The sequence below is a fragment of the Chiloscyllium punctatum genome, chromosome 41, assembly GCF_047496795.1.
Source record: "Chiloscyllium punctatum isolate Juve2018m chromosome 41, sChiPun1.3, whole genome shotgun sequence".
NCBI lineage: Eukaryota > Metazoa > Chordata > Chondrichthyes > Orectolobiformes > Hemiscylliidae > Chiloscyllium > Chiloscyllium punctatum.
Window position 1 is genome coordinate 41,361,367 of NC_092779.1, and position 24,700 is coordinate 41,386,066.

General features: G+C 40.3%; 1 protein-coding gene across 7 annotated transcripts in view; it reads right to left on the reverse strand.

Moving 5' to 3' along the window:
• hivep1 (HIVEP zinc finger 1) overlaps window positions 1-24,700 on the reverse strand; it is a 212,316-nt gene that overhangs the window by 118,328 nt on the left and 69,288 nt on the right. For all 7 annotated transcript variants that reach the window (XM_072560776.1, XM_072560774.1, XM_072560775.1 and 4 more), the window contains one exon: window positions 1,503-1,586. In XM_072560776.1, coding sequence (XP_072416877.1) covers window positions 1,503-1,586 — 84 coding nt within the window. The remainder of the gene's footprint in view (window positions 1-1,502; window positions 1,587-24,700) is intronic.

The following is a 24,700-nucleotide window of genomic DNA, read 5'->3' on the forward strand; positions in this document are numbered from 1 at the left end:
ACCTGTTTCCACACTGTAGGGAGTCTATGATTCTACATATGCTCAGAACTAATGGACTAACCGAAGAGACACAGCAAGTAGTCAAACAAACTATTGTACCCCTACAAACAAAGAAAAGACAAACGAACAACCTCAACACCAAAAAGAGAGAAGCCCTAAAACACTAAAAAATACAAGAACATAATCATAGTACCAGCCAACAAGGGCAGAATGACGGTTATCATAGACAAGACCAAATATATTCACAAAGGAGAGAACCTACTTGCAGGTACTGACACTTACCTACAGAGGGAGTGTGATCCCACACGACAGCTAACCAATAGAGTACACATCACACTACAAAACCTTCAAAAAAAGACTAATGACCAGGACTGACCTACAAAGGGTAAAAGCAGAAAACAACAACACCCCAAGGCAAAAGAACTCCAACAAAAACTAAAACGTCTTATTAGCAGATCCAAACACACCATACAATCATTACAAGAATTCCTAGACAACATCAAGAATATAAATATAGACAAGGACAAAGCACTGGTCTTATTCAATGTAACGGCACTGTTCATTTCAACTGACAAAACTATACCTAGAGAGACAATAGCCAACCTCCTGGACAAACAGAACAGGTGACATGACAGGGAAGCTCTCAACAAGGACTGCATACTCAAACTACTAGTCCTGTGCTTGACGACACACTTCACATTCAACAACCACATATATAACAGGGTGACAGGCAGAAAACTAGCAATGTGCATCCACAAACACCAACTAGCCACTAAACACCACGATCAGCTAGCCCTTGTAGCCATACACACTGATGACAAGGATCACAAATTCGACTGGAACAACACAACGTTCATAGGACAAACTAAACAGAGGACAGCCAGAGAATTTCTAGAAATATGGCACTCAGCCATAGTCTCCATCAACAAGCACATTAGCCTAGACCCAATATACCAGCCGCTACAACAAACAACTGAAACCAGCAACTGGAAGCAGCAGAAACAGAACCAAATGAATTCCAGAAGACACAGTACAGCAGCACTTTACAGGAGGCTCCAAAGCACTGGAGATGTCACCTAGACAGGGAACGAAACATCTGCAAATCAACTCCCCAGCTCAGCGAATATACCCCAACCATGATAACTCCATGGAAGAAGTGGTTGCTCATAATGTTTTGTACCCTAATATGGACTGTAAACTAAATTAGTTTCTTTCAGTCCAATAAAGACCAGGAACAATTTGCCTCCTTCAATGTTACACAAGCATAGTTTAGTTATATAAATTTCTCATTCAAATGTCAAAATTATGAAAGAAAAGCATTCATTACATCTTCTTTGCCCCTGTATATTCATAAAAATGCTTTCGATCTCATTCTCTTTAACTGAAAAGATCAAAATACCGCAAGGAAATGTTCAGTTTTTAGACAAAGAAGATGGCCAATTAAAAAGAAACACATCAAAATTTCCTTAAGTTGTACAGTACGTAATGAGCTTAAAATCAACCTTTTTTTGTGCCTTCCAGAATTTTCAGATTTTTCTGAGCATCTTCAGGAACCTGTAGTTGTTTTTGTGCTTCTTGAATTTTATCTGAAAATAAGAAATAAATGAATATTTGTAAATGTTTCTACCAAATTATGACGAAAGTTTCACAATCACAACTGATATTTAATAAAATACAAGATGAATATCAAAATAGATAAAACTCCATGCTTAAAGCAGATTATCAAATTGGAGAATAAATACACTCTTGACATAAACTACTGGCTGGTAGGAAACAGCGGGAAAGAGGAAGGATAAATAGTGTTCTTGACTACTGATTCAAAAGGTCACTTCGACTCTGCAAAAATTAAGATGTTAACAATCAGTTGATTACATCTGTGCTAAAATGTTCATCTGGTTTATTGCCCTTCAGTTTCATAATTCCATGCATTTGTGCTGGTCATCTTGTACTGATTACATATTTTTGCTGCCACATTAGGAACAAATAAAAATTCATACATATAGAACCCCTACTTTCCTTTCAAATTAAAACCATTCACAGAGTAAGGAGGTAATCTTGGCTTTACCCTTGATACATTAAGTTTCATCTGGCCATTTATTTTGTCAACTTTTTTCTTTCAATAAACTGTTCCTCCTAGTTGGAATGATTTCTGATCAGTTCTTTCTGCCCTTCAGTCAAATAGTTCTCCAATCCCAGATTTGCTCTTATGTTTCATAGCTTTTACTTTAGTGATAACCTTTTGTATGTGAGGTTTTGCCAAGAGATATTTTGAAAATGTGATGCACTATGCCAGGTTTACCACTGTATACTTCATCAAAATAGATGCAAAATGTTGGCGAGGAAGACTTTCCCCCTCTGAACCGTATTTAATGCCATTTATATAATCATTATCATAAAACTGAAATTTATTCTTGATAAATCGATTCTATCGTTGTATTCATATTGAAGATAGTTAAACAGATAGGTGGTTGTCAACAGCACCATAAGTGACCCTTCCACAAACTGCTTACTATTTGAAGTGTGTGCTGACATGAAAAGGCAGTGTCAACTGTACAATGTTGATGGAATTGATGTCACTCTACTTTGCATCCAGCTGCTTCTACATTCGTTCCACAGCAGCTGATGCCAACTCTACATGGCAAACATGGAACAACGTTTCACTGTTGAACATCAATATCCTTCACTTCCACAATATTTTAAAAAACACAAGATAATCATAAAATAACAATAACGACAAAATGTTGGTTATGGACATGAAACCTGCTCAGTTCTTTGACATAGAACATTACAGCGCATTACAGGCCCTTCAGCCCTCGATGTTGTGCCGACCTGTGAAATTAATTGATGCCCATCTTCCATTAAATATCCATATGTCTATCCAATGCCCATTTAAATGCCCTAAACGTCAGCGAGTCTACTACTGTTGCAGGCAGGCCGTTCCATGCCCCTACTACTCCGAGAAAAGAAACTATCCCTGATATCTGTCCTGAAACTATCACCCCTCAATTTAAAGCTATGTCCCCTCGTGTTAGCCTTCACCATGCGAGGAAAAACGCTCTCACTGCCCACCCTATCTAACCCTCTGATTATCTTATATGTCTCAATTAAGTCAGCTCTCAACCTTCTTCTCTCCAACTAAAACAGCCTCAGTTCCCTCAGCCTTTCCTCATAAGACCTCCCTTCCATACCAGGCAACATCCTAGTAAATCTTCTCTGAACCCTTTCCAAAGCTTCCACATCCTTCCTTTCATGTGGTGACCAGAACTGTACACAATACTCCAGGTGCAGCCTTACCAGTGTCTTGTACAGCTGAAGCCTGACCTTGCGGCTCCGAAACTCAATCCCCCTACCAAAAAATGCCAACATACCATATGCCTTCTTAACAACCTTATCAACTTGGCTGGCAACTCTGTTCATCTACTCTGCCAAGAATTTTACCATTAGCCCAGTACTCTGCATTCCTGTTACTTCCTCTGAAGTGAACTACCTGACACTTTTTCACATTAAACTCCATTTGCCACTTTTCAGCCCAGCTCTGCATCTTATCTATGTCCCTCTGTAACCCACAACATCCTTCGGCACTATCCACAACTCTGCCTACCTTAGTGTCATCCGTGATTTTACTAACCCATCCTTCCACGCCCACATTCAGATCACTTATGAAAATGGCAAACAGCAGTGGCCCCAAAACAGATCTTTGCGGCACACCACTGGTAACTGAGATCCATGATAAACATTTCCCATCAACCACCACCCTCTGTCTTCTTTCAGCTAGCCAATTTCTGATCCAAACTGTTAAATCACCTTCAATCCCATACCTCTATATTTTATGCAATAGCCTACCGTGTGGAACATTATCAAATGTCTTACTGCAATCCATATACAGCACATCAACCTTCATCCATCTGTTTTGTCACCTTCTTGAAGAACTCAATAAGGTTTGTGAGGCATGATCTACCCTTCACTATCCCGAATCAAATAATTTATTTGCAGATGATTATAAATCCTATCACTTATAACCTATTCAAACACCTTACCCACAACCAAAGTAAGGTTTACTGGCCTACAATTATCAGGGTTGTCCCGACAGCCTTTCTTAAACAAGAGAACAACATTTGCTATCCTCCAGTCTTCTGGCATTACTCCTGTCGACAACGATGACATAAAGATCAAAGCCAAAGGCTCTACAATCTCCTCCCTGGCTTCCCAGAGAATCAGAGGATAAATCCCATTCAACCTAGGAGTCTTATCTATTTTCAGATTTTCCAAAATTGCTAAAACCTCCTCTTTGTCAACCACAATCCCATCTAATCTAGTAGCCTGTAACTCTGTATTCTCACTAATATCGTCCTTTTCCGATGTGAATACTGACGAAAAGTATTCATTAAGCGCTTCCCCCATGTCCTCAGATTCCACACACAATTTCCCACTACTATCTTTGATTGGCCTGAATCTTACTCTAGTCATTCTTTTATTCTTGATATACCTATATAAGGCTTTAGGGTTTTCCTTGATTCTATCCACCAACAACTTCTCATGTCCCCTCCTGGCTCTTTTTAGCCCTCTCTTTAGATTTTTTTTGGCTAACTTATAATTCTCAAGCCCCCTAACAAGCCTTCACGTCTCATCCTCAAATAAGCCGCCTTCTTCCTCTTGACAAGAGCTTCAACTTCTTTAGTAAACCATGGCTCCCTTTCCCGACAACTACCTCCCTGCCTGATAGTATACACTTGTTACGACATGGGGTAAACTCTTCTGCTTAGTTTAAAAGCAGCAACACAAAAAAGATTTATCCCGTGGAGTAATCTGTGAAAATTCGATAGGCCACGAACTAGTTAAAGTAAAAATTAACATCCTTATTTCCTAAAGTATAACAGAGAATAATTACCTAACTATTTACAAGTCCTTACTCTAACCTCTGTTACCTTCCCTTCTATAATACTAGTGCGATAAAACTCTTGATTACGATTTATTAAACAAAACTTCTTATCTCAAAACCAGGCAGCTTTCATTTACTCTGAATTCTGGTCTTTCCTTCTCCTTAGGGATTTCTGCTTCACAGGTTACCAATCGATAAAGGTGCCTTTAAGAGAGCTATTTTTTGGGAAGTCCTTTTACCTGCTGGGGCTTGGCAGTTCTCCTCCCAACTATTCAATTTTCCCTGGTTTTATACCCTCAAAGCATATTGCTTCATTGGCTTTTAAGATTGTCAATAAACTCAATTCAAACTGGATTGGGATATAATTTAAACTGACTGGTCTAATTCAAATCTGTTTTGTTTTGTTTCCAGGCAACCAACTAATCAAATTGTTCAAACAAATGTTACATTTAACTTTTTTCAAAGTTAAATATCACACAACACCAGGCTATAGTACAACAGGTTTAATTGGAAGCACACTAGCTCCTTCATCAGGTGATTGTGAAAGACACAATTGTAAGGCACAGAATTTATAGCAAAAATTTACAATGTGATGTAACTGAAATTATACATTGAAAAATACCTTGTCTGTTGAATCTTTCAACTGTTCGAATAACATGATAGTTTCACTTCTTTATGTGTAAATCACAAATCTTTTTTTTAAGTTGCATTCTCAGGTTAATTGTAACAATTGGTGTTAGCTAGACAATATGTTGAAGGTGTTAGCCCTGTGTTCTCTGTCTATGCCATGATGCTTAGATTGATTCTAATCTAAAAAGCGAGATAACGGAGTTTTACATGAATTCATGCAATTTTTGAGCAGAGATACAATGTAACTCTAAGTACAAGTTCACCCGACAAAAACTGCATGAATTCATGTAAAACTCTGTTCTCTCACTTTTTAGATTAGAATCAATCTAAACATCATGACATAGACAGAGAACACAGGGGGCCGACACCTTCAACATATTGTCTAGCTAACACCAATTGTTACAATTAATGTGGGAATGCAACTTTTTTTAAAAAGGTTTTGTGATTTACACATAAAGAAGTGAAACTATCATGGTATTCGAACAGATGAAAGACTCAACAGACAATCAAGGTATTTTTCAATGTATAATTTCAGTTCCATCACATTGTAAATTTTTGTTATAAATTCTGTGTCTTACAATTGTGTCCTCCACAATCACTTGATGAAGAAGCGACACTCCGAAAGTTAGTGTGCTTCCAATTAAACCTGTTGGACTATAACCTGGTGTTGTGTGATTTTTACCTTCCTAGAAGCATGGCATTCCAACCGGAACGCTATCAACAAAATATTGACTTGGACCTGACTTATCATCTCCTGAGAGAAACAACATGAAATGACATCACCAACTCGAAGAAACCCAAACATATAAATAGAAAGCAGGAATCATCAGCAGTGCTTCATCCGGAGGCTCACTGAAGAGGTTACCTAGTATGGTGACAAAACGTCTGAAAATGAACCTTCCAGCTCAGCCAGCAAGCCTACATCCAAAAGTGGAGAATATTGATATTTGTATTGATCATCATTAGGTAAAAGGACACTGGAGTTAGAATATATTACTTACAGTGTGGAAACAGGCCCTTCGGCCCAACAAGTCCACACCGACCCTCCAAAGAGCAACCTGCCCAGACTCATTCCCCTACATCTACCCCTTCACCTAACACTACAGGCAATTTAGCATGGCCAATTCACCTAAGCTGCACATTTTGGGGCTGTGGGAGGAAACCGGAGCACCCGGAGGAAACCCATGCAAATACGGGGAGAATGTGCAAATTCCACACAGACAGTTGCCTGAGGTGGGAATTGAACCCGGGTCTCTGGCGCAGTGAGGCAGCAGTGCTAACCACTGTGCCACCGTAGGTTAGGTTCCGATACTTTTCTCATGTATTATGTCAATCATTCAGATCACGCAAAAAAGAAACATACATGCATGTAGCATTTTTCATGACTTCAAGATATTCTAACGTGCTTCAAATCTAACAAAGTACTTTCAAAATACTTTCACCGCTGTAATTGTTACACAGTAAGTTTCCACAAATAGCAATTAGATAAATAATCAGAATCTATTTAATTGATACCAGTTAAGGGACTAACACTAACACAGGGAAAATGCTTCCACTGTCCTTCAAATAATGTAATGGTATCCATTATTTCTACCTGAGAGGGCAGTTGGGAGCATAATCTAAAATTATCAGTTATTGTCCATTAGTACAAACTCACCAGATGCATTAATGTGTTACTCAATATTATGTGCTCAAATTTCTGTATTAAATCTTGACCTTTTGACCAGGTGTGAAATAAAGGGTTAACTATACTCAATGAATAATGTATAGCTACTTAAGTCATATGGAAATAAGACCTAGAACTGCAAGATTCAAGAAAAATACTCTCTTATCTTCATTTGTATTTAGTTAGATTCAATAGATTGTTAATGTTCAATCATCTGAGTCTTAGAGCTGATCTTTACATTCTGCTAACAGGGATCATATATCTTGAAACTGAAAGCAAGTGCAAGAAACATCAGAAATGAAGTCGAGCAGCCATACTGTGGCACTGGTGAAGGATGAATTCAGTCCAATAACTTAACCAGTGAACTGGGGAACAAACCAGCAAAGCATCTGTCACAAAGTTGGTTTCTTTTTTCTAAAAGCTGCTCCTATTCTCAAGGATACTATGTCCTTGGCTTATTTTCAGAGGGGTTATAAACCACTCTCAGTGCCGATTAGAATGGCTTGGTACAGAGATTAAAGGGTATTAAGAGGCCTTTTTATTTCTGTGTAAACAGATAAGACTTCAGGCCAAAGTGGTCATGTTTTCGAAGCGACCTGTATAATGAAAGGGAAGTGGTCAACTCTCTAGCTGAGCAGTTTAGTTCAGTCCAGAATAGTTGGAAGTTCAACAGTGAGCTGTGTGGAAACAAACTCTCTCTCTCTCTTTGCCCTTCTAACTTCAACCTATAAGCATCTGTTCCATTCATTTATACTGGTTTCTAAGGGGGTTTGCTTATTGCGACTGTTGTGTGTATTCGGAACAGATTCATTATATCTGATTTGGATAGACTGAGTTCTGTAGGGGTTCTTTATTCTGTTCTGTGTTTCATTGTGTAATTTTGTGAATATACTTTTGTCTGTTTTTAACCTGGTAGTTAACCTCGCTAACTTACTCTGGGTAATTTTCACTGCACACTTACCGAAACAAATTGCAAAGTTATGGTCTGGGCTGCCTGCTTAAGAATGTTTTGTGTGATCTGGCCTAGTCCATAACACATCCCAGCTGCAGGATAAAGATTCAAGCAAGGGAATTTAAGGTCAACTCGAGTACTGCATTGTGAAAGGGGAAATCCTGTGCAATGCTGACAAATCAAGAAAAGCTCACAGCAAGGAACGTAAAATGATGTAAGAAATCAGTCGATCACAGTGAGCAATAGACTGTTATAGGAAGTTTTGCAGAAATGGGGAAGAAAATAACACTCAAAGTCTTCCAGCAGTGATCACATGAAGAAACACCGGTAAGAAACATCAATGGGAGAATCTGTTCAGCCAGCATTACAGAGGGTTATAAATGCCGAGTGCGAGACTATTTCAGAGCTGATCAACAGCACAGAAAACTGAAGACAGACCACAGCAGTCTGTAAGTGTCCATGCATTTTAGAATGCTGAGGAGCAGAATAAATTCTTCTTAGGTTATATAACATAGCCATTGCAAAATTCCATTCACCCACAAGCCAAATTCTGGTATGACAATTTGGCTTATGCCAAGCATGTAAACTTTAAATCAGATGTGGCAAATGAAGAGCAGATGTGTACTACTCATCTACAAACCGAAACAGGAAGCAAGAGTCTATCTTCCTAATATTCTCTATTTATACTTCTTAGTTCAACACTTGTTTGCTCTTTCCCCTTCCACCCCACTGCTGGGGAAAATAGCCCTTAACTATATGCTATGATGAGCATTAGCTGCTCTCTATCTCGAACAGTTCTTAAAAGCAACCACAGTTTAAAATACTGTTGGGTTGCTTGGTTAACAATTTTTTGAAACAAACATATTTACAAATAGACATAAAAATAAATTTCACATTCCCAAGATTTATGTTACGAAACAATACTCTTCCAGGACCTCCAACAAATTTTCACTAGTCTCATTCCTTTTGGTAAAGCAGTCCAATAATTGATGACTTGTACTTGAGACATCTATTTTCTCTCCAACGTTTGCTTCAGACCTGCAAATCTAATATCAGCCTTTTCTCATTTACACATTTTGTAGAATGCACATTATCCAAAGTATTCAATTATCGGATATAGCATTCTATAACCATGGTCCCTGTTGTTCTGCTTTCATATAACATTTCATCTAAAATCTAATTAGAACGCCATGTCCATTGCGTTGCAAGTGCAGGTTTCAGCAGCCAGTGTGCGCTGTATTTCTTTTCTCATTACCTTGGCTTCCCAAGCCAAAGCCCACATTTCCCACCACTTCCCATTTGAAATATTATGATCCCAACTGCAATGGAAAATCCACCACCAAGCTAGGCACTCAACGCATTGTTGAAAATAATGAGCAACATGTCTTCAGGATCACCCAAGCTGAAAATTTTAGTACACACTTCATCTTTATTTATTTTCAAATGCTTTGTTTGCTGAAGAGATCATGAATCTTTTGGATTTCGCACTTGAAGACTATGTTTAACTCATGAAAGTTGACATCTGGGCTTATCAGCATGTTTAAATAAAAGAGCTATCTGACAAGAGTCCGTAGCTCTTCAAAATTATCTCTGAAGGCAGAGTTTGCTGTACAGACCTGGAATTACCAATTAACACTCTCCAAACAATATTCTTGATATAAAATCAAATATGATTCTACTCTACCTCCAAACCAACATGCTTAAAAGCACCAGAAGCTTGATTAATAATTTTAAATTCCTTCCTAATTTGATCAATAAAGGCTGGTCAAACTAATTAGTCCACATGAGTCATAAAGATGTCTGAAACTTTTCCATTTCAGTACAAATAAAAAAATGTAGAGTCTACTTTGAATCGGACACAGTCTAACTTTAAAACAAATGTACTATACCTAGTAAGTGTCATTCAATCCAGAAACATGTTTTTATTCAATTTCCATGGTTTCCCTTCTGTTAGATGCTTCCTTTGCAGGCTGGGACAAGATACCCTAACAGAAAGCTTATAATATAAATATTATATCTGCGGACTTATACCTCAATGAATGCTTAGCTAAAACAGTCAGGAAAATTTCAAAATCACCTTTTCTGCTGTAAAAGTGTGTCTACCCTCATCTCCGTATTGCTCAAGCATTCCTTAAAATATCTAGCTTTGATATTACATGTTTCATATGGTAAGACTATTTCTGTCCTGATCCATCTTTGCGATAAAGCAGTTGACCTCTACCTACAACCTCAGAAAATCAGGAACAATTTGGGAGTACATTCAAACACTTGCTGTTTAGCCTCTCTTACTGCATTATCTTCTAATTTATTGATGGCTACAAACACTGGTCTTCTGCTTATGTCTTTTTACCAAGATTTTGCACTTTTCCTTGCTATTCTATCATCTCATCAGGATGTGACTGCTTTCTTCTTGAGTCTTTCAGGACTTTTCCTATCAGACTATCCATTAAAAGGTCCTTCCCACTGTACACAATCTTCTCCTCCAAGATGTGGCTCTTGAATCATTGCTTAAATCTGAGCTTCTGATAACTCAGAATCTGATGCTGTCTTGATGATATTGCCCTTTCTTGCTGATTTTGTTCAATTCATGCATTGGCATCTACCCGTTAACTGTCAGCTGCTCCCCTGATGCAAGGCTCCTCCCCGAAATATCGGTTCTCCTGCTCCTCCAACGCTGTGTGACCTGCTGTGCTTTTCCAGCACCACACACTCTCGACCCTGATCTCCAGCATCTGCAGGTCTCACTTTCTCCCTGTCAGATACTCCCCGTCTAGCGCTAACTGACAGAAAAGTGCATATGTAATGCAGAAGTTGCCACATCGGTATCATCTTCTGCAATGTTCTCAGGAATTTAAAAATGCATAATGATCGCTATCACATGTGAACAATGTGCTCTTATGATCCAATTTTCCCTGTTGTATCAGATCTTCCCATCACATCCTATAGTTTGTCAAGGACCGAGTCATCATCTTTTATGTCCCTGCCTTTTATAATAATTTAGGTCACCAGAACTGAATTCTACTCAGAGATGGTCTTATGTCATGCTTTACTGCTCTCCAAATCTTTTCAGATGCTTCGACTTTGATATACACTCAAAACATTTACTGTTTTCCTCTGCAGAGATGCTGCCAGACTGCTGAGTTTCTTTAGCATTTCCTGTCTTTGTCACAGATAATCCTCCTCTGGTTAGCCAGACTCTTGCCTCCAGAGTCAATAAAACTTCTTGAATTTCTTTGGTAGAAAAACTTGGTTTTCACAACAGAATCTGAGAACTGTAAATTTACAGCTTTAGCAAAGACAATTGCTTTGCTAATCTCCTCACTCAATCTTTGTTTCTTTCACTGAAGGCGTACTTAGTAATAACGGTATGTCACTTGTGACCACTTCGGTGATGAAATGACATATACCTGCTATTTCAAATAAGATGACTACTCTTTTTAAATGGTATTATATTATCATCCTCACACCCTAATGCTTTCATACTGTTTACATTTGTCTGCCTTGTCAAGGGTTTCCAAGTTACGGCATAATCAATCAATTGCCCTAAACACTATTAAGATGTAGCCACTATCTAATACAGCACAATTGAATGAATCAGCAACAAAATAGTCATGGTCCAATTTAAACTTTGAGCAACTAATAAATATTTTCATGCCGTCCATTCTCATAATCAGAATGGTCCTCATCATGAGTTAATTCAAATATGGTGCTCCTGGATTTCGGACAATTCTGTACATAATGATGCTTTGGTCCACACAAAAAAAACCTATTAATCACTCCTTGTGCATTTCTAGAGTTTGCTTTCAGCTGTCATGCCAATTTAGTGTTTTGTCTTGATTGACAAATCTATTTAAAGTACAACCCACCTCAAGAACATCTTTCAAAATTTCCTTGCAGTACATAGCTAAGTTATTACTAAGTACGCCTTGCAGGATAGTGAAGAAGGTGTTTGGTATGCTTTCCTTTATTGGTCAGAGTACTGAGTACAGGAGTTGGGAGGTCATGTTGCAGCTGTCCAGGACATTGGTTAGGCCACTGTTGGAATATTGCGTGCAATTCTGGTCTCCTTCCTATCAGAAAGATGTTGTGAAACTTGAAAGGGTTCAGAAAAGGTTTACAAGGATGTTGCCAGGGTTGGAGGATTTGAGCTACAGGGAGAGGCTGAACAGGCTGGGGCTGTTTTCCCTGGAGTGTCGGAGGCTGAGGGGTGACCTTATAGAGGTTTATAAAATCATGAGGGGCATGGATAGGGTAAATAGGCAAAGTCTTTTCCCTGGGGTTGGGGAGTCCAGAACTAGAGGGCATAGGTTTAGGGCGTGAAGGGAAAGATATAAAGAGACCTAAGGGGCAACGTTTTCCACACAGAGGGTGGTACGTGTATGGAATGTGCTGCCAGAGGAAGTGGTGGAGGCTGGTACAATTGCAACATTTAAGAGGCATTTGGATGGGTATATGAATAGGAGTGGTTTGGAGGGATATGGGCCGGGTGCTGGCAGGTGGGACTAGATTGGGTTGTGATATCTAGTCGGCATGGACAGGTTGGACCAAAGGGTCTGTTTCCATGCTGTGCATCACTATGACTCTATGAGTCTACAAGCACCAATGACTAGATCACCAGCAAGTTTGGACTAAACTTTCAGCAATTTTGGAAGTCAGGTGGCTCAGTGGTTAGCTTTGCTGCCTCACAGCACCAGGAAACCGGGTTCGATTCCAGCCTCAGGCAAGTGTCCATGTGGATTTGCACATTCTCCCCATGTCTGCATGCATTTCCTCAGGGTGATCTGCTTTTCTCCCACAATCCAAAAATCCAAAGATGTGCAAGTTAGGTGAATTGGCCACACTACATTGCCCTTAGTGTTCAGGGATGTATAGGTTGGGTGCGTTGGTTGTGGGTAAATATACGATAATAGGGATGGGGAATGGGTCTGTGTGGGTTACTCTTCGGAAGGTCAGTGTGGACTTGTTGGGCCAAAGGGCCTGTTTACACACTGTCAGGATTCCAATTGTAATTCAGTAATCCTGGAACTTTCTGTTCTCTATGCCACTGCAGAATTTCCAACTAGTGACAAGCGGGTAGCTGGAAATGATCGTTTTCCCCATAAATTTCTTCATGGCCACAGTCATCTATTCCAAAAGAAAGTCTTTCCCATAAAATTGAACTCTTATCAAAACAGGAAGCCTATCCATGTGTGAGCTTTGTGAGCAATCTAATAATTTGAGCACAAGTATAAACTCAGGAATTTCTAATTGGTATTTTTAAGTTCTTTATATAATCAATCAAAATCCATCATTTTTCGATGGACTCAATGGCCACCTTCTTGAATTTATCAAACACCCACCACTCCTCATTCTTCCATTTTCATATGGTTGAAATTGCAAAAAAGCTGATGGGCAATCATAGTTAGATAGGTTGTCACATGACTCAGCCATTTTGCCTCAAGATCTTCCAAAACAGTACTATTGTCAGAATGAAAATCTTATTCATTTTCTGACCTGGAAAGATTGAAGTTAATCCTCTGCAGCAATGTTGAGCTACTACTCCAACCTGTTTTCCAAAACACCTCATGGTTTCAAATCAAACTCTGATTTGCTCTTTCCCCTTCTTCATCCATTCACATTAAAAGTCAGGTTTTTGCCATTAACGTATTTGATGAGCATAAGCTGCTCCCTATTGTTTCTTGAGCATGTTCTTAAGGAGACCACCTTATATAATACTGTGAGAAATGTCCATTTTCTTCAAATGTAAACTATGGTTGAAGCCAAGAATTCTCAGAGGATGTTCCATTCAGCATTGCTGCACACCACACTTCTCTATAATGGAAGACAGATCATAGAAATCTTATATGTCATTGCTAAGCACTAATCTCACTTAGCAGAGATGCTTGCACAACTTTGAATATCCTTCTGATGGCAGTTACAGAACACACTGAAGTTAACTCAGTACCAGAATCTTGGCTGTTGTACCAAAAATGAGTGGCTGCAACTGTTGGGGAAAAGAAGCGTTAAAGCCAAGAGAGGGCACTCTATACCTTGGTTTGCTTATTCGAAGAACACAGGCAGCGAATCAACCTATAATTCAACTTTGCAGAATTTTTCGTGAAACACTTACATTCTATCTGTAAAAATGACCCTGAGCTTCCAGCTGCCTGCCACTTCAATACACCATGTTCCCTAGCCAACATTTCTATCTTGGGCCTGATGCAGAGTTCCAGCGAGGTTCGGCTCAAGTGGGAAGAATAGTATCTTATTTTTCACTTGGGAACTCAGCAGCTTTAAGTACTCAATATCGAATTCAATAATTTGAGTGCCTGAACACTTCCTTTCATGTTCTTGCTATGACATGGGCTGCTTTCATTTTCACCAGATCTTTTTTTTAATTTCAAAAATATACTTTATTCATAAAAGGATTTGATGGTCTGTACATTTGATCATGCCATACATATGTCCACATTTCCAAACACAGATTCGTATTTATCAATGTCATTTACAATCCTGTGCATTTTTCAATCTTGTACATATATTTGGCTGAGGCATCAGCAGAGCCCAAAAAAACGTCCGCATGGGCCCCCTGTTCTTCTTTAGGCAGGCCGATCTTACACGGTGGTCTTTCCCCACCGCGCCTTGGCGGCAGCTGCCCCAAGCTTCAGCGCGTCCCTCAACACGTAGTCTTGGACCTTGGAATGTGCCAGTCTGCAACACTCGGTCGGGGTCAACTCCTTCAGCTGGAAGATCAACAGGTTTCAGACCGCCCAGAGAACGTCCTTCACCGAGTTGATGATCCTCCAGGCGCAGTTAATGTTCGTCTCGGTGTGAGTCCCGGGGAACAGGCCGTAGAGCACGGAGTCCCGCGTCACGGCGCAGCTCGGGACGAACCTCGACAAGCACCACTGCATTCCTCTCCAGACTTCCTCTGCATAGGCACATTCCAGAAGGAGGTGTGTGACAGTCTCGTCCCCCCCGCAGCCACTTCGAGGGCAGCGTGCGGTGCGGCAGAGAGTCCGGGCGTGCATAAAGGATCTCACAGGCAGAGCCCTTCTCACCACCAGCCAAGCCACGTCTTGGTGCTTGTTGGAAAGTTCTGGCGATGAGGCATTCTGCCAAATGGCTTTGACAGTCTGCTCAGGGAACCGCTCGACAGGATCCGCCCTCTCCTTTTCCCGAAGGGTCTCAAGGACGCTACGTGCTGACCACTTCCTGATGGACTTGTGGTCAAAGGTGTTTTTTCTCATAAATTTCTCCACGAAGGACAGGTGATACGGAACGGTCTAACTACTCCTCATTATCATCTTTTCTCCTTCCCTGGTTTACTATGAACCATCCCTTTGTCTCCCATACTTACTTTCTCTTACTGTGGGCTCTGTCTCTACCTATCCACTCCTTTTCCTCCCACCTCCTGTCATCAACATAAATACCGCCTTTTCCTAGCCACTACCAATTGTGAAGAACAGTCACTGGACTTGAAATGTTAACTCTGCTTTTTTACCATAGAGTCAAGGATCAAACATTCAAGCTAAGTGCAGACGGGTTAGAGGTGATGTGAGGTAAAAGCTTTTTTTACACAGAGGGTGGTGGATATTTGGAATTTGTTTCCTGAGTTGGTGCTGGAGGCAGAGACCCTGAACGGTTTTAAAAAATACCTGGATCTGTGTCTTAAGACCTGTAAACTGTGCCATATGCAGGAAGGTGGGATTAGGAAGGGCATCTGGGTGTCTTTGGATCAGCATGGACAGATGGGCCAGAAGGTTCCCTCTGTGCTGTCTCATTTCCATGGTTCTATGCTACCAGGCCTCCTGAGTTTCTCTAGGAGAAGGTGAGGACTGCAGATGCTGGAGACCAGAGTTGAAAAATGTGGTGCTGGAAAAACACAGCAGGTCAGGCAGCATCCGAGGAGCAGGAGAATCGACATTTCGGGCATACGTCCTTCTTCAGGAATGAGGCTGGTGTGCCTAGTGGGCTGAGATAAAGGGTAGGGGGGAGGGAATTTGGGGGACGGGCACTGGGAATACGATAGGTTTACCTGGGAGGGTGCAGTGAGAGAGGGACTCACTGAGATCCTTGTAGAGGGAGGAGTTACCTGGGGGGTGCAGTGAGAGAGTGACTCACTGAGATCCTTAGCGCCCCTCCCCCAAATTCCCTCCCCCCTACCCTTTATCTCATCCCGCTTGGCACACCAGCCTCATTCCTGAAGAAGGGCTTATGCCCGAAACATCGATTCTCCTGCTCCTCGGATGCTGCCTGGCCTGCTGTGTTTTTCCAGCACCACATTTTTCAACTCCTGAGTTTCTCTGACAATTTCTGGTTTTATTTCCAATCTTCAGCATCCAGAGTTCTATGATTCTTTTTCATCCTATAGCTGTCTCATTGGTTTAGTGGAAGCAGAAATCCTAGACTTAGTTATACTCTTGGATTCAGGCAGCAATATTCTGCTGTTCCTTCCATGGTGAATTATCTGTTTGTTGAAGGGATCAAAGAGGTAAATTTGTTTACTAATTCCACTAAATCCATCAAGGACATGCAGCAACAGAAACAGTAGAAGCAACCATGATTAGATGAAAGAATTCCTTCCTGTGGTGAAGGCCAGGGCACTAAAAAGCAGAAAAAGAGCATTGTCCTAATACCTCACCTACTGTCAGCATCTCTACACCTGTAAGAGAAGAACATAACCCTGGAGGAGTTGCAGACAACTCAGCAGGAAGTAAAATGAGCTGCTAGTGCTGCAGGCTAAGTTCATTGGATGGTCAATGCCCTCAAAGTCTATTATGGTTTAATGACAAATAAATAAAAACAGAGCTCCACAGTTATCTGCCACCTACAATATCTGAACCCGCAGATTAAAACTTGGAAATCAATCTTCAGTCATGAATGAAAGAGGTCTTAGGGCTCTGATCCAGATGTGTAAGGAGAACCTTAAAGACCTGGTGGTTATTACCCCTACTGCTATTAGCTATTAATAATTGCATAAACATACATTTACAACCATGTGCAAGCAATGTCAGCACAAATAATAAGAATTCTATGATTCAACACAGTTTATTCTTGCTTTTATGAGTTGTAGGAAGATCAGGTTTACACTCAGGTGAGTGAACATTAACAGGTTTTATTAAAAATAACAATATACAAGGAATGGTAAAAGAGGAGAACACTGGAACAATGCATCAGCGGGTCCAAGTTCCAAGTGATAGTAAATCACTTCTGACGTAGCTCCTTACATACATGCTCAATAGCTATTATTCAGATAAAGGTTTAGTTACCTTTCATATACACATCTCCTCATCCACACAAAGTTTATTCATTACATTAATTTTAACCAAAGACATTTCACACTATCTCCACTTCCTCATTTTAGGTCTCTTTTGCCTGAGGAACTAACTTCCAACAGCATTCTTGGTTCTCTTGGAGGATGTATTGGACCCATGTGCTCCTTTATCATTACCTTGGAAGGTAATCACATTGGTGGAAAGGATGGACAGCTTCTCATGAAAGCTGGCTCCTCAGCTGTACCGCAGTGCAAACCAATCAAGGCAAAACTGATTGAAGAGGCAATCCTGCAGTACTTGAAACACTGAAATTCCTAGAATAGGAATACAAATAAATTCTCACTCTCATGTGTGGCTGTGGTACACTCTGGGCCAGGGATAAATCAGGTGGATTAAAAGAAGAGCAATCTGATTTCAGTTCTGAAGGTGAGGGAATGAGATAGGAACTTCACGCTGTTGGGGGCAGTATCAGTTGCACTCTTCAAATGCTTCTCTGCATAAATTCTAGAACACCATGGAGAATGTGGAAGAATATTTTCAACAGCAATGAAGTAAACTAAGGGCTGTAACTGAGGAACTAAAAGAAATTAACATCCAACATGTTTGTGAAACATGATTTTACTACCACAAATCTATGCTGACTGTTCAATATTACCATTCTTTTTGAAATGTATAGTTATCACATCCTTCATAATATATTCTTACAGTGGCACTTGAAACATTGAGTGCATTATGCATTCATAAATCCCCTAGATCAGATGAGCTTCATTCCAGAATGTTAAAGTAAGTAGCAACAGAGTCATACACCATAGAAAGAGACCCTTCACCATGTCCATACTGACCAATAAAAACTAAACTGCACTCATCCCATTTACCTGCACATTCCTACTGTTTGGAAGGCAGCAAGTGTGACCCCACTATTTAAGAAGGAAGAAGTGTGGTGAACTATTGGTCTGTTACCTTTATGTCAGCATTAGGGAAAATATTAGATTATATTATGAAGGATATGGTAACTATATTTTGGAAAAGAATGACAAAATTGAACAAAGTCAACATACATTTGTGGAAGTAAAATCATTTGGAGGTTAGCAGATAAAATTAGAAAGTTTTGAGAAGATTTGTAGCTCAGGTTGAGGTTCTGGATGTAGGTTTGCTGAAGCTTCGTCCGGAGGATCACTGAGGATGTTACCTAGTATGTTGATGAAACGTCTGAAAATGAACCCTTCCAGCTCCGTGAGCAAACCTATATCCAGATAAAATTTGAATATATGGAGTTGGGGTGGTGGGGGGGTAGTGGTGGAATACTAGAACGGTTGAAAATTGGTCAACAGACAAAAGCAGAGTGTAGGAACACATGGATCATTCTCAAGCTGGCAGGCTATTAACTGTGGAGTACCACAAGGATCAGTACTAAGTGTATAATTTTCACAATCTTTAGAAATGATTTAGATGTGGGAAAAAATTAATATATTTCCAAATTTGCTGACTAAACTAAATTGGATGAGAATTTACATTGCAAGGAGACTTGGACAAATTAGATTAGATTCCTTACAGTGTGGAAACAGGCCCTTCGGCCCAACCAGTCCACACCGACCCTCTGAAGAGTAACCCACCCAGACCCATTTCCCTCTGACTAATGCACCTGACACTATGGGCAATTTAACATGGCCAATTCACCTGACCTGCACATCTTTGGACTGTGGGAGGAAACCGGAGCACCCGGAGGAAACCCACGCAGACACGGGGAGAATGTGCAAACTCCACACAGACAGTCACCCGAGGCTGGAATCGAACCTGGGACCCTAGTGCTGTGAGGCAGCAGTGCTAACCACTGAGCCACCGTGCCGTGGTAGGATGCGGCAAATAGAATATAGTGCAAAGAAACATGAAGTACTTTTTTACGACTTTAGTATTTAAAACAGAAAGGGAGGATACTTCTTAACTGGTGCATGGATGGGAAGTATGGGCATCCAAAGGGATCTCGTCTTTGTTCACTAGTCACTAAAAGCTAGTATGCAAGTGCAGCAAGCAGTTACGAAGGTAAACAGTATACTGACATGCATTTCAAAGGGAGTTGAGTACACAAGCCAAGATGCAACAGTTGTATACAGCCTTTACACAACCTCATTTGGAGTACTGTTTACACTTTGGGTTCCCTCGTTGAGGAAGGATATTCTTTCCACAGCGCAATGGAAGTTCACGCAATTAATTCCTGGAAATAGTGTGATTGACTTATGAAGTCAGTTTGAGGAAAGTGGGTACGAAGGTACTTGTTTCAAAGAATGGGAGATGACCTCATTGAAATTTATAAAACAAGGTTCAACAGGGTGGATGTATATAAGATGTTTCCTCTGGCTAATGACTCTAGAACTAAGGGACATAAATGACCTACGTCTTATCCTGAGATTAAGACTGAAATGAAGAGAAATTCCATCACACAGAGGTTGGTGGATGTTTGGAATTATCCACCCCAACAGGTTATGGAAGCTCAATCATTGCGCACATGCCTAAGACTGCAGTTGATAGTTTTCTAAAGACTAAGGACATGAAATGATACAGAATCTAGTAAGCAATACTGAATATAAAATCTGATGTGATCTAAGCAGCTGAGCAGGTTAATGGGATAAAGAGGCAAATGTTATTATATTCATGAAATCTGGCTGGCATCACACTCATCGAGACTGACAATGATGACAATAACTTGTACATTAAATTGCAACTTCTAAATGGAATGTGTTTTTTTAAAAAAAAAGGATTCTGGTTTAAAAATAGAAATGATAAAATCTACAGTTATTTGCAGATGCATTGCAACTGTGACATTAAACGGGTCATATAGCAAGCAATATGATTCTTTAAATCTTCAGGGAAAATGATTCTTACCTAATAAAATTCACATTTCTGGTTACTCCCTGGGATGCACATCCAAAACAAATGAACAAACATAACTATATTCCAGAGAAAATGAAAACTAGGTCTGAAAATAGAGTAGGACACCCTTCCCATTCAGCAAACACAATGTGGCATTCTGGCATACAATAATATTTAGGTTTATAACATAAAACGCAGTCCTTTGGACTTTTCGCTACAACCGAACTGATCTGCAGTACCATGTTTCATTGAGCAATCTTCTATACTTGGCACCATTCAGAAAAACAGCAAGACCCTGTTGCTCTACTGAATACATTAATGATGGTGGTTAACATTCCAAAATGTACAAGGTTTACAAATCTTTCATTTCAAAACAAAGGTTTTAAGGTTAACATGTAGCTTCAGTTAGCAGTTAAGAAGGTAAAGGCACTGATGGTATTCATTTCAAGAGGAATGTACTGCTGAGGATATACAAGAATCTGGTCAGACCGCATTTGGAATATTGTGGGCCATTTTGGACCCCACATCTAAGGAAGGACGTGCATGCATTGGAGGAGATCCAGATGAGGTTTACAAGAATGATCCTCGGGATATAAAGGGTTTGTCATTAGAGGAGCACTTGAGGAGAGTTTAGAAGGATAAGAGGTAATCTGATTGAAATTTATAGAATACTGGGAGGCCTGGATAGAACGCACCTGTTCCACCAGTAGGAGAGGATAGGATATGAGGGCACAATCTCAGAGTAAAGGGACAACCATTTAGAATTGAGATGAGGGGAACTTCTCCAGCTAAAAGGTGGTTTAAAACTCATTGTTGCAGATGGTTGTGGAGGCCAAGACATTGAGTGGATTTAAGACAGAGACAGATAGGTCCTCAGTTAGTAAGGGGATCAAAGGTTAAGGGGAGAAGGCAGGAGAATGGGGTTGAGAAATAGATCAGTCATGATCAAATGGCAGAGCAGTCTCAATGGGCCGAATGGCCCAATTCTGCTCCTATATCATATAGTCTTATAGTTTGGATTTTAAAAAGCCTAATTTTTTTTTCAAATATATCTATTGTGTGATGTTGATGCACAATTTAGTGATATAGTTGGTTACAGGAAATGCACTTACACCTTAAGGCCATTTCTACGTTGTACACACAAAACAACTTCTGGTCAAGAAGGGGCAGGATAATTTGAGAGTTTGTGGGGTTTAATATGCCTAGGGGATATTAAGAGGTCTTTTTTCTTTAGAAAGTGTATTAACTCATGGAATGCGGGCACTGCCAAGAAGATCAACATTTATTGGTCATTCCTAACTGCCCTTGAGAAGATGGTCTGTACTGTTATTGTAAATCACTGTTGGTCTGCACAGAACTGCTACATTGGGAGTTCCTACAATTTTGACCTAGTAACAATGAAGAAATGGAGGTATATGTCCAAGTCAAAATACCGTGAGACCTGGAGGGCTTCATAAGGACATGGAAAAATATGACCAAAATGGCCACTTCTGTTCCTAAGAATCTATTTTGTCATTTATCACAGTCATGGTTGGTATTCTGCCTCAAATCCATTCACACTGGCCCTCTACACGCCTTGACTTCATGACAGCAAAACTCTCATCTCAGCCTCAAATTTACTCATTAATGGACTAATCCACTACCACAATATTCATTAGTCTCCAGCTGAATAAGTTCCTTTTCTTCACAATTCTAAAAATCCTTTCAAAATATGTTTCAAGATGATCATTTCTCATTCTTCAAATTTCAGATGGCATAGGCCTAATTTACTAAGTAAGACAATCCTCTTATCCCAGGAACCATTTTGTAAATTGCCTTCCTTACAATATGGAGACTAAAAGTACCCATAGTACTCCAGCAACCCTGTACTGTATTTCACCAAGGCTTTTCTACTCCAATCTCCTTACAATAATAAGTTACGTTCACATATCACCCTTAACAAAATGAAACTCTCAAGATGCTTCACAAGAGCATTATCAAACAAATATGCCCTTGAAGAGAAGGTTTTAAGAAGATTCATATCAGAAGAAAGCAAGGCAGAAAGATGAAGTAGTTTAGTATTGGAGAGAATGAGCAAACTAATTCTAAATTAAAATTCTGATGGTGAAACAATTATAATTTATAATGCACAAAGGAACACAGACATCTCAGAGGAATGTGAAGTTGGAGGACATTTTTTTTCCATTCGTGGGATATGGACATCTTTTGCTGGACTGCATTAATTGCCCATTTCTAGTTGCCCTTGTGAAGGTGGTGGTAAGGTGCCTTCTTGAACTGCTGCACTCCATGTGACATAGGGTGACTCAAAATTTCCTTAAAGAGGGAATGCTAGGATTTTGATCCAGTGACGTGAAGGACTAGTAATATATTTCCAAGTCAGGATGGTGAGAGGCTTGGATCAGAACTTGCAGGTGGTAATGTGTTTACTGCCTTTGTCCTTCTAGATGGAAGTGGTGGTGAATATGGAAGGTGCTGTCTAAGGATCTTTGGTGAATTTCTGCAGTGCATCTGGTTTCATAGTACACATCAATGAAGTTGGAGTAAATGGATGCTTATGGATGTGGTAGCAATCAAGCATGTTGCTTTCTCCTGAATGGTGTCAAGCTTCCTGAGTGAAGTTGGAGCTGCAGTCATCCTGGAAAGTGGGGAGTATTCCACTACATTCCTGACCTGCGTTATGTGGACAGGCTTTGGGAAATCAGAGGATAAGTTACTCACCACAATATTGGTAACCTCTGACCTGCATTTGTAGCCAGCGTATTTATATGAAGGTCCAGTTCAGTTTCTGGTCAATGGTAATCCCTAGGATGTTCATAGTCAGGGATTCAGTAATGGCAACACCACTGAATATCAAGGGTGGTGGTTAGAATGGCTCATATTGGAGATGGTCATTGCTTAGCATTTGTGTGGTGTGAGCATTACTAGCCACTTATCATCTCAAGCCTGGACATTGTCCAGACCTTGTTGCACTTGAACATGGACTGCTTCAGTATCTGAGGAGTTGCAAGTGGTGCTGAACATTGTGCAATCATCAGCAAACTTCCCATTTCAGACATTATGATGAAGGGAGGATCATTGTTGAAGGAGAAAGTGGTTGGGCTTAGGACACTACCTAGAGGAACTCCTGCAGAGATGTCCTGGGGCTGAGATGATTGGCATCCAACAATCACAACCATCTTCCCATATTCCAAATATGACTCCAAGCAGTAGAGAGCTCACTTCCAATTCCCATTGAATCTGGTTTTGCTAGAGCCCCTTGATACCACAGCAATTCGACTGATGTCAAGGGAAGTCACTCTCAACTCTGGAATTCAGCGCTTTTGTCCGTGTTTGAACCAAGGCTGTAACAAGATCGGGAGCAGAGTGGTCTGGTGGAACCTAAACAGAGCCAGGTTATTGCTGCTTGACAGCACTGTTGATGACACCTTCAACACTTTACTGATGATCGAAAGTAGATTAATGTGGCAGTAATTGGCTGGGTTGGATTTGTCCTCCTTTCTGTGCACAGGATATACTTGGAAAATTGTCCACATTGCCAGGTAGATGCCAATGTTGTAACTGTGCTCTAATAATGTAGCAAGGCTAACAGCAAGTTCTGGAATGCAAGTCTCCAATACCTTAGGATGGACTGTTGTCAGGGCTCATAACCTATTCAGTATCCAGTGTCTCCAACTATTTCTTGATATCATGAGGAGTGAATCAATTTGACTGTAGACTAGTATCTGTGATGTTGGGAATCACTGGAGGAGGCTGAGATGGATCATTCACTTGGTACTTCTGGCTGAAGATTACTGCGAATGCTTCAGTCTCACCTTGTGCATTGATAGGTGACCTCTTCCATCACAACTGAGATAGGGAGGAGCAAGGCCTTTGTGGCATTTGAAAGCAAGGGTGTAAACTTTAAAATGAAGATGTTGGCACCTAGTCAAACAATGTAAGTTAGCAAACATAGGGTTGGCAGCAAAATGGCATATTTTAATTCATGGAATTTGGGGATTGCTGGCTTGGCCAGTATTTATTTCCCATTTAGCTCCCCTTGAGAAAGAGATGGTGAATCACTGAATCCACAGGGCAAGGTCATTCAAAACTCTGCTGCTAATAACCTTACAAAGCATAAGATGTGAATGTGGGAGAAGTGGATTAGATTGTGGAGTCTAAAAGATATTAAAAGGCATAAACATGGATTTCAGCAGATGAACTGCCAGCTTAACAAAAATCAAGCAATGTTACCGAGGTGGAAATAGACCACCTCCCACCCCTCCCAACCCCCCTCGGCCCCCCCCCCAACCACCACCAATGACTCAACAAATGTCAGACATCACATGACACAGATTACAAAAAGACTGGCTTAAGGAGTTTGAAGCATGGACCAAAAATGACAACTTCAGTCCTTCTTGATATCTAATCAAAGGAAATTTCTGCTCATCCAGTGCTAGATGTCAGGTGAG